An 11576-nucleotide genomic window follows, 5' to 3' on the forward strand; every position below is an offset into this window, starting at 1 on the left:
TGCAATGTGTTTCCATTTAGGCTCTGCTGGGTCCTGTAGGTGGCACTAAAGACTTTTTGTTTTATTTGGGAGAGGTGCTCATCTTGTTGAGTCAGGGTGTTGGCTGCTCAGTTTTTACTACGAACCTGATTGATTGATATGTGATACTTATATTTTCTTTAAACAAACTTACAAATTTACAACTACAGAATGTACGTAACCCAAGTTAAATGAACATTAATGGGAGGCATAAAGAAAAAGACAGCATTTGTTTGTCTGTGTAGAGGTTTATTAAGATTCCAGGGATAGTTATCAGGAACTGTAACAAAGTACTTGCAGGGGACCAGCAGCACATGTTTTGCAAAAAAGTCACCTTCGATGGCTGATTAAGCACAAGAAAAACATTCTGGGGTGTGCTTCAACATACTTCCTTAACAAAAGTCTTTTTCATAGTGCATTTTATAGGTTTCCCAAACATGTTGGGGGGGGAGGGGGGAGGCGGGGGGGGATAAAAGACCTGTAACAAGGAACTTTGTGCAAGAGTCATATACCCATGTTAAGACACAATTTGGTGGTGATCTACTTAGAACTTGGACCAGAAGAACGCAGATAAATGGTCATATTGAAATATCTTATTTGGTTTCATGGATTCAAACAGGTCAGCAGTGCAGTTCTTTGTACTAAATACACATTGAATTAGCAGTGAGAAATCTCCAAATTTTAAGGATTTGAATGTGTAATTTTTCTGCTACAATACAAAAAAAGATACAGTATTAAACACTTAAGTAGAAACAAAAATCTGTGGTGTTTATGTGGTTCATGCTACAGACATGTTTATAAGACTTGTCAATCAAAAGCACATTACATGATTAGAAAGGCTACATTCATTACACATGCACCATAGCATTTTAAAGTCAATGACAATCATTTTACTGCTGATTATTAGTAGCTGGTACTACCACCAGAGCAAGTGGAAAACTGTAATTTGGAGTTGGACGGACATAACATTGTGCTAAACCCAGCCAACGTTTAAGATAAGAAAAACTAGATGCGTTATTGCTTGAGCTTTGTGCTTGGACAAGTGTGGGATAGCTTATTACTGTCTAAATAAATGGAATTTGCGCACAGTGTGAAAGCATTCTTTTCAACAAAACGCTACTGAGTATGATGGATTAACCTTGTAGCACGGCGTATGCTTCAGTGGGGGTTTTATATAAAGTTTGGTAAACATATTTAAAGACAACAATGAAAAATAAAATAACAGTTTTTTTTCCCAGTCAAGCATGACCAAAACCTAGCTACAGTACAGTTAAATATACCAAAAATAAATACTATAATCATATGCAAAATAAATTAGAATAACAAGGGTGGACTACACCACCTGTTTGGATACGACTGTATTTCACTCAAGAAGAAGGACACCATGAGGATCGATGACGGTTGTGGGTCCTAAAGCAGAGGTTGTTTAAGTGTGATATAGACATTTTGGAATGCAGACATTGTAGCCCTTGCCACTGGCTTATACATTGACAATTAGTGCTATCTGGATATATTATCCAAAGGAAAAGGGCAAAGTTTTTACAAGGCAAATGGAGCAAATGTTCCCAATGGTGAGCTTCTAGCTGGTATTGAGGGATTTTTAATGTTTTTCTTTTTTTTGCTGGTTTCAGAGGATCAAGTTGACTAAAAGTAGAGTTTCCCCTTGAGTGTTTGACACTGATGCGATCATGGGTCCTCTACAGGATCAGTATTGAGTGCAGGTATGGTTGATTCAAGCTGGTAGTGGGTCAAGGGACATTCAGGTGACTGGTTAAGTTGAAAATGTAGGACACTATATTGCCAGATATTTGAAACTGCTGAGTAAAACGTGTTGGGGTGATGCAGAGGAGCCCCTTGGCTTTTGGATAGACTACTTTTAAACTTTGAGACGGAGTTGAACTTAAGGCTGGTTCTTGGGTGGAGAAGATGTTTGATTTGTCAGGTAAAGGTGGGACTGAGGCTGGTTCTTCTGAGGACAGTTAACCTAAACTGTAAGGGAGAATGGAGCTGTAGGCTGGTACTTTGAAAGGTGAAAGCCATAAAAAGACTGCAGCTTAAGTGAAAGTATAGGCTGGTGCTTTAAGCAGAGAAGGCCAGTTTTAGACTGCAAGTGGAGTAGCCCTCATCACTGGCTGAGCTCTGCTGGCTGCTGTGGTCATCGAGGTCGCTTGCACCACTGGTGCTTACACTGTCCATTTCTCCATGGGAGAACTCAGTGCTTTCCACATCGACTTCAATTTCCTCTGTTGAAATATAACACAGACACAGAATACAGGTTAATCATCTGAATCATGTGAGTCTAGATATTTGAAATTGGCTCTACTGCGTATGCTAACCTCTGTCGGACTCTGAGCGATCAGAGTCCATGCGGGAGCTGAGGCTGTCGGTACGAACCCTCTCCCTCTCTCCATGAGTCTGCAGCTGAGCCAGCTGCCTCTGCAGGTGTCTCTGCTCCCTCTCTAGGGTCTCCAGCTGGTGCTGACTCCTCCGGTCCATCTCTTCAAGTTTCTAAAACGAGGGGTGTGAACAAGAGTTAAATGTATTCTAGCTATGGAGAAGCATTATGATAATGGAGACAATCAAGGTGTGTGGATCTAAACTGTCGCAAGCGGTGTTTGGATGAATCCTTTGACTTTAAATTGTTAGGACCACACCTGTCTAGACGTTCCTCATGAAAGACAATGAACATATATATAGGGATGAAATGGTAATTTGTTGTTGCTGCTGTCAGATGTGACGCCACCTACGCATACTAATAAATTATTCAACACAGAAGGACAGCAACTTGTTTGAGTTGTAGGAGAATAAATGGTGTCATTGTGAGCTGGCTTCAGGTGAAAGATGACTGGATGGAAAACAGACAGCTGGTTGATGGAGGAGATGATGCACATATGAATATATAAAGGTCATGTTTCCCGCACTTGGGTGATTTACTTTCCCTTCTTAGCTCTAATTTTTTTTTCGTTTGTTTACAGCATTGATTTTAGTCGATCTCTGGTGTTAAGTGGTACATAAAACTATAATCTGTATACATCACACAGCCTACTAAAAGTAAAATCAAAGTCCTGGAGATGCACTATGAACCTCTATAACCGTAAGGATATCTGATCACTTTATGCCAATCGGCACGTCTGATCGTCCCATAAAAAAACACGACAAAACAAAACTGTTGCCTGCAGCTGCAGCTCCATAACTCCACTTTGTACACAAGTCAGCTGAGTAAGATTTACTGCTTGTACAGCTAGATATGAAACAGAACAGCTGACATAAAGATGACACTTGTAGAATGAATACTGATTTGGGATTATTCAACTTTAAGAAGTTAATTTGTTTATTCAAAAAAAGGACAAATGGATTTTATATGCTATAATATGCCATAACAGAAATATTTCCATGATGGACTCCTTAAATGAAAGATCAAGTTGTTCTTGCTAAGAGAAAGCGGGGCCTTACGTATATTAAAAGGTTTAAAACATATATTTTACCTGTTACTAGAGGTTAAAATAATGATTTTTGAATAGTACAATTGTGCCTCCATACAAGTGAAAGTAATACTTGCACTTGCTTTTCTTGTAGCACCATACAGCCCCCCCCCCCATCTTGCAACCATGAGCTTCATGCTGGCTGTACCTGCTTCCACCTTTTTACTCTACTATGCAACCACAGGTTCCAAAAATACAACAGCATTCACAGGCCACATTTCCTGGACTTCAAACAGGCAAGTCCAAAGTCAACAGCTGACCTCACAGGTACTGTTGCCAGGATTGCTTTCACATTACAGGCCTCAGTCATTCCTCTGCTGGACCCTGCACAAACGGCTCTAAAAAAAGGTCTAATATTTCCAAAAAACATTGATCTGACTTCGATTGCTGCCATCAGGGGAGCCAAAGTGTTTATTGTTGAATGCTTTGGTGAGTTTTTTCAGTGTCTTTCTCATGTAGTTCAGACACACTTAAACAAGGAAAAGCTAGTGCTCTGAAGACTAGTTGTCCCTATACTGTTCTTACATTATCCTGTATTGTTAAAGACACAAAATCCAATCAAATACTCAGCAAGGCTCAGAATCCCCTCAAAGACAACCCTGACAATAGCCCTGTAGGGGCAGATTTGAAATGTCTGTAATTATATTGGTGTCTGTGGGTTTCACATTCTGATTTGTCGATTTACCTATATAAGGTAGGAAACTTTGTGTCAAGGCAGGGTTTCCAGCAGGAAGGAACCAATCAGTTTTTGACCGCAAACGCTAAAGCGGCCCGCTGTACACTGAATGCCAAACGCTGAAACTTGTGGATGGGAATTGGTGCACTTAGTTTTTGGGAGACCAGTGAAGACACTCTTTGCAAGGCAAATTAAAACGAGTTGGACTATCATTCATCAGTACGGTTAGTAAGCGCGTCAATTACGTTTTTTATGATTCCCGGTTGGAGGCTCTCAGTGGCTTAAAGCATCGGCTTTGTCCCTTTAACAAGCCCCATGGACAACTGTAAAAGAGTAATATAACTACAAGCAACAACAGCTTTTTAAACTCTCAGGCCAAAGTGCCTCAAGGTCCAGGAGCAGCTGAATATATCTTAGTTCAATGTATAGGAACATGTTCCTTTGCTTTGTTAGGGCTGCAATTCTTAAGCTAAATGTCTGTAATAACAAACAATAGGCCTTTTCAATGAGGATACTTCAAACAAGTAATTCAGCTGCTTTGGTTTGAAGGTTGTGTTGTTGTTCATGCTGGCTGTCTGGCACACAGCCACGACTTACAGGGACACTATGTTATTGGTAGCACCTGTACTTTTCCTACTATGGCAAGTCAAACTCTATGCTCTGAAAATGGCTGATGACTGACTAGTTGTGTTGCTCCTGCTACTTTCCTAAAAAGTCCCTTTCTAGTTTTTTATTTAACCCCAAAAAGTCATCTTAGTGTATCCAAGTTACACATTTCCAACTCTTTTTCTATGAAAATAATCCCCTCCTGCCTTAAAACTGCTTAGATGTCACTACACTATTGCCCTTCCTCATTCATGGCAGCTCATGCACACCAGCTCACCTGCAAATTGACATAGACTACTCTAAGTTGCACAATAGTAAGTTGTAGCACTGAAGTCATTCTTCCATACAGTACATGTTCGAACCATATTCTGAAAAGAGATGAGACTGAAAGCCCCAACCTGCAGGCTGACAGAATTGGTTCCTTTGATTTGCTACATATCGAACCCTGGAAGTCTGAATCCATCCTTTCCAGACTGTCATCAGTACAATGTATTTTACAGGTGGAAATGCTCACCCATGGCATTTACTGCTTATTCTACCATATAAAAAACACCATATGGACATGCTGACAAGGTAAAATCCTTGTTTTTGTAACATCAGAAAAAAGTAGCAGTAGGTAATTTTAAAGTCAGAAAAGGACAGGCATCAGCTCTCGATCCTAAAACTGCAATATACTACTGCCTTAGACTACCACACCTTGATATGTGCTTTGGCCTTGTTGAGCAGTCCCAGTGTGGTGTGCCGACTGCAGTCTGGTCCCAGAGGGATGAGGGACTTCAACCTCTCCAAACACAGCCGGAGATGTGCTCGTCTGTGGGAGGAGACACAATCAAGCAAGGTAATTTCTCTTCAAAGACGGCATACATGCTGCAATATGCACTATTAAACAATTATACATGACAGATATCGGAAAGATGCACTTGCAGACTAATGTATTCTTCCTAATCCTGCTCCTGTCAGATTAAACTGTGCCTCCTTATGCAGTTTGATTGGTTCTGATCAATTCTTTGCATCCTATCCATCTGTGATGAGCGATGTAACTGTCAAGGTATTTGGGCTCTTTATCCGTTTATCCATTTTGCTCATTAGCTATGCCATCGGACTCCTTTATACAATTACATATGGATCTGTCTGGCCCCAGATTTAAAAGCTGCTGAGCTCAGCTTGATATTCTGTTTCTGATCCATCAAAGCCTCTGGGCCTGTGGTCTGAAATGAATGCAGGAACTGGCAAAGGACACTCACTATCCTTTCAAATAATGGAGTAAAATGTAGGTCAAGTCATGATGTCATCCCTTCTCTCTGCATTGGCCACCATTTTGTGATGAAAAAAAATAGTCCATTATAAGCCTTCCTCTTGAAGATGCCCTTTTTTCTCATTATTTATCTCTTAAAGTAACATTCTCACACACATGGGTGGACATTAAATTTCAGGACACGTGTCCTTGCGTTTGTTTCCTGCTCAGAACACAGGCTGCCTCATCCTGGAGCAATGGAAGCAAGCTGCTGTTAGATTTGCAGCTGAGAATCTCTCAGGAAGGAGCCCTGTTGTCTGGAAACAGACGGTTCCCGTTTGCTGACTGGGGAAATGCGTGCATGTCCTCCAGGAACAGTGCTGCTACTGAGGCTGCATTTCACCTCCCTTTTATTTGCCTTGCAAAATGCACACTGCTATCACCTATAATTTGAAAATTTCCAAGATTTTGATGAACAAACCACATTTTTGAATACCTATAATGATAACAGGCTGATTCGTAGGCCTGCAGTGTGACTTATTTTGAAATTGTGTGTCCAACATATTTAGCATAAGACCAAGATATGAAGACGTGGCAGACTGCAGGAAGGTTTTGGTTTATCAGCTTCAAGCTCCATTTTGAGGTAACTGGCTCCTTAGATAAACTCAACCGCAGCAGTTTAAATACTATGGATGTTCTGTCCTTCATCTTCTCTGTGGCTTTTGCACATCTACACTGTCAATTTGTGTTATGCATACATATATCAGAAGCTGACTGAAGTAAGCTGTAGTTAGAATCTAATAAGATTGCACTTGTCATAACATCTCGCCATCTTTGTCTTGCGTTCCCTGCTGTAGTCTTTAGTTTTCAGGGCTGACTGTTTTTGTCATAAACATGAATACAAAGAACCTCTTCAGTCTCGTTTCACTCACCTATTCTTTTCCAGTTCATTGTGTGCTGACCTGTTGAAATGATAAATATATAAACATGACTGTCACACATCATAATAATGCAAATTACAACATATTATGCAATAAATATGTACAAACCAAATCTAATAGATTTATGAGCAAATACTGCATGACGATACTGTCAATATCAAGGTAATCATAAATGTGTATTTCATTAGAGGATGTGTCTCGAGACATTAACCTACCTATTGTGATTATTGTCCAATTTCCTGTTCTTGAATTTACGCTGTTTCTGTTGATGTGCGATCTGGGTTGAAGGATATGTTGAAGCATACCCGTGCTCACACTCTGGTGATGAAAAAGGTGAAGAAGGATTAAACATATTGCACATTTTGCACGAATACTCTACAATCAAAAATAAGATCGGTTTCATCTCAGAGATGTGACATTGTTTGGCCTGAATTGTAAATATCTTAAAGTGTGGCATCAATGTGCAGACAACTCTTCTTGGAAAATATTTTCTTGGATTTTTTGTTTTCTGATTAACATTAATGATGATTAATGATTATATATCTCGCGAGAGTTAGACGATTTATATTCACAACTGCCCAGATTGATCGGGAAAGTCTTCTAAAGAACTCCTAAGTGAGAATATTTAGCACATTTCTGTCTTTAGTCTGCAGTAGCCTCTTCAAGCTATTGCTTTAAAACCGCCTACAGTTCCCATGAACCCTCCTTCCCAGTAACATACGACGTCAGACCCGAGCCTGCGTGTGATTGGCTCTCAGCGGTGACTCTCGCGCTGGGAACATGTGCAGCGACCAATGAGAACTTTACAATTTGTTCCATGTGGAAACCATGTGAACAACACATACAAGGAAGCAGCGACTGGCCGAGAAAACCATAGTTGGACTTCGAATTAGATATTTTTAGACGAAATAAAACCCAAATGCGTGGTTTCGGCTAGCAAGACGGGCGAAAAATGCGGCATTTCTGAATGGAAGAGCTATTTTAAGGGCGTAATCTTAAAACGAGCTGCGAATGAGTGAGATAAAAAGGACTAAATTGGGATTCTCAAATAGCATAAACGTATTTATGTTTGAACCGAGATGTGCACGCATGAAAACCGATTGAATATTATGGGAATTGTGAGTGTTCGGTTAAAATCTTCTGCGTCGTGCAAAAAAGGAACATTTTTATCCGGAGCGGATAGCTGCAGGCTATTGTTGCAGAAAAAATCTGTCTCTCGCGATGCATAATGCACCCTGCCTTCCAATTTAAAGCAAAAATTTCAAGTTATTTTCAAGCGATCTAAACGTGTAAGCCTTAGCTCGACTAGTTTTCAGGTGAAACATCATCGGCTGCTGTCGGGCTAGTTCATCTGTCCGCTGCGCGTCTTTTGTCGCCTTCGCCTCTATTGTTGTCTGCTCGGCGCATTACGTGTTAATATCCCCTGCAGCCCGTGTTTACTTACTTCCATTGTTCTTCTCAACGTTTTCAATGTAATCGGCCGCATCGAGCAGCACTTGTACGTTCTTCATGAAAGTGCCGATTTGGTCCATTGCGGAACATTTGGAGTATAAAACGTCGCTGAAAGAATAGTCGGACATCTCTCCGAAATCCTGCTGGTCCATGGACGCATCAGACTCCGACAGGACCTCTTCGGGTTTCAGCTCGCTGTGCTGTCTCATGTACTTTACCATTTTTCTTTTCAACTTTTATTTGGAGAGGGGTTTTGACAAATAAAGCGGCTCTGAAAAATTGCTCTCCTTGTCCCGTCTGTGCACTGAGCGGATGACTGAAATGAACTAGGCTGGATGGAATTGCAGTCCTTAGCCTCAGCCACTTGCCCTACTTGGTGGATAATCCCTCCCACTAACGCATGCACATTGCATTCATTGTCAACTGTGCCATAATAAATCCTCATTATCAATACTGCAGGAGAGTAACAAATAACACACTTCTGTCCGGTGACATTCAGGAATGATGTCTGCTTTCATTTGCAAAAAAAAGTGCTTTATTTCACTTGACATAAACTGAATAATTGTGACAAATTCCCTGCCTTTCAGTGTGCACACTGCTGTCTCTAAATGCATGCAAGCAGACTTTAAAAGTGTGTGGAGAGGGGGAAGAGCATTAAGATCACATGGCAGTAGACGGTATCAGGTCTAATCAATAGTTCAACCAGGATATCGGGGCCTGCTGCCAGGTTTGGCCTCAGTTATAAATATGTAATCACCTGGGGCTTTTGTGTTGCTGAAGTGCCCCACATGGTAAGACTTTAATGTTTGGAAGCAGGCATTATTCCAATGCTTTTATTTATCATGTGTAATTAGCATCCGCTCACTCATGTTTGTGCATTTGCCAGAAGAGTTTAGAGAGATGCATCATTATTTCCACTAAAACATAAATATGCATATGTGGGATTTGCAAGCCTTTTGAATGCACAACAAACTGCTGCACTCAGGTGTCCGATGTGGTCGTTTGTGGTGATTTGCTTACTCCCCGCTGGATCCCAAATTAAGGCGGGTGGGGTTGGAGGTTCCCCCTGGGTGTTAATCCAATAGATTTATGTGATTTTAGTGGCAGTTTGTCATTATTTGCATTGATAATCCCATTGTTGTCCCCTAGCTTGAAACCTCTCGTCATCACCTCAGCCCCTCTGGGTGTGCTTTTCCTCCTCTAGGAACAATATAAGCTCACATAGACATAATAAAGTAACAAACCAGTGAAATTATGTTTAATTTCAGTGTGCACAGCCCATCCCTTGGGGGGTGTTTCATTTAAATGGACAACAGCATTTTCCATGATACTAAACATGACCTTGCTTTACCAGCTTTTTAAAGTTGCTTGCAAAAGGCAAAAGAAAAGTAACCCTGAAATTAAATCTTCTTCTAGCTTGATGGTCCACTTCTGCTGTCCCTTTTGAGAGATTAAGAAGTCATTTTCCCCCCGCACTGTGAGGGATGGAGGAGAACAGAGGGGAAAGGGACTGCCTTTACGAGGCCAGCCATGCGTGCAGGGCTGTGTTGTGCCTCTGAGACAATGGGTGCAGATGGCTGGCCCGCTGCAGATGTGGCCAGGCCTGTAACGGACCCCTGTGAGAGAGTACACCCTCCCATGGAGTCTATTTCAGCCGCCTGGCGAGGCCTGACATGCAGACAGTCCTGATCTGGTCTCTGAGACAGGGATGCACAATAAAGTGGTGCAAATTGCAAATTCTTACAAACACAGGTCTATTTTGATATATATATATATATATATATATGTGTGTGTGTGTGTATGTGTATGTGTATGTGTATGTGTGTGTGTGTGTGTGTGTGTGTGTGTGTGTGTATGTGTCATGCTTCTCTCCTTATATGCGATTCCCATTGAATTAAGGCTTTTGCGGCTAGAGCGTCTTGCCCATATCAAACAGCATCATTAATGTAAACTCAGACATCAACTGCTGCTACCCATGTGCTCCAAAGGACGCATAAAGGGAGCCAGACGTGCACGCAGAGTTCAGTGGGGGGATGGAAACTGACAGCATTTCACCGGGAAAAGGCTCATCTGTGCTGTGAGGCTTGTGTGCAGAAGCGAGTGACTGTGCATGCAGCACACTGATAGCGACAGCGTGGAAAGCTGACCCGCTGTAGGTTGGTGTAGAATGTGACCCCAACTGGAGTAATCTGAAAAGCCTGAGGATTACACCAGTGGCTCGGCTGTCACAGAGGAGGCAAAGTCACACAGTGCTGGAGTGTGTATGAGTTTTTTTAAAGGAATGTGTCCAGCATCCCAATCTGGTCTCATGGACTATGAAACATTTTAGGCAATGTTGAAAGGGAAAATATCTTTTTATGTAGGTCTATCTATAACTTTATCTGTTGATCTACCTGTTTATCCATCTGTGGATGCAACATTGTGCATTCTGGTTCAGATGGATTTAGACGATGCATTGTGCAGCAAAGTCTCCTGTTGTTTTAAAGAACAGCCGCATTTTGCCCTGAGGTCACAACAGGACACTGGAGGCGTGTGTCACCTGCCCTGTCCTCTCCTTATCACCATCAGGCCACAGAAGAGCTCAGCACTAAGCTTTCTCATTAATCATTCTTAATATCTCCCAATCTTTATCATTAACTTAATACTTTTATGGATGCTATGCTTCACGTTTTTTTTAACCTTCAATTAAATGCACCGCTTCCTTACCTCCTCCTCTCCATATGCTACCTCATAGTGGAGGTGTGCGTGGTTTGGGGGTGGTGTAGGTACAGATCCTGTCACTCCCCCAACATGAACACCTGTTGGAGACACCAAATCCCCTCTTTGTCTCCACAGCCCCCTCTCAGTGAATTTCCATGACAACGCCCATTCGTATCATGGCTGCAGACTGATTATACAGCTTCACACGGTCAATTATCAGTGAACAGAGTGCATTGTTTTAGGGGGACGCTGCTTTTTTTTTTTTTTTTTAGAAAGGGGAGGCGGCGTAAGGAGTTTTCAGGAAAGCTTTCTTTGGTACTGGGGGTGCTGTTTTGTCTGCTAGGCATGGATGTAATTAGCTGGAGAGGGGCCTGTGAAATTAATGCATCCAACATTAAAGGAAAACCTGTTCATGTTTCCACTTACGTACAAAATATACTTCAGCTAATAAGCAAGACAGCAACAAG

The 11576-nt window shown here is 41.5% G+C and overlaps 1 protein-coding gene across 1 annotated transcript; it reads right to left on the reverse strand.

Annotated features, from left to right (window-relative positions):
* Positions 1-246: 246 nt before the first annotated feature.
* On the reverse strand, positions 247-8801 carry LOC110953649 (max-interacting protein 1-like). The gene is made up of 6 exons (XM_022197766.2): positions 8402-8801; positions 7173-7275; positions 6949-6978; positions 5479-5593; positions 2355-2526; positions 247-2261 (listed from the first exon to the last, which is right to left on the reverse strand). The coding sequence occupies exons 1-6, from the start codon at positions 8628-8630 to the stop codon at positions 2098-2100; spliced, it is 813 nt and encodes a 270-aa protein (XP_022053458.1). The 5' UTR covers positions 8631-8801; the 3' UTR covers positions 247-2097.
* Between the last annotated feature and the right edge of the window lie 2775 nt (positions 8802-11576).

This window comes from Acanthochromis polyacanthus, chromosome 15 (genome assembly GCF_021347895.1).
Source record: "Acanthochromis polyacanthus isolate Apoly-LR-REF ecotype Palm Island chromosome 15, KAUST_Apoly_ChrSc, whole genome shotgun sequence".
Taxonomy (NCBI): domain Eukaryota; kingdom Metazoa; phylum Chordata; class Actinopteri; family Pomacentridae; genus Acanthochromis; species Acanthochromis polyacanthus.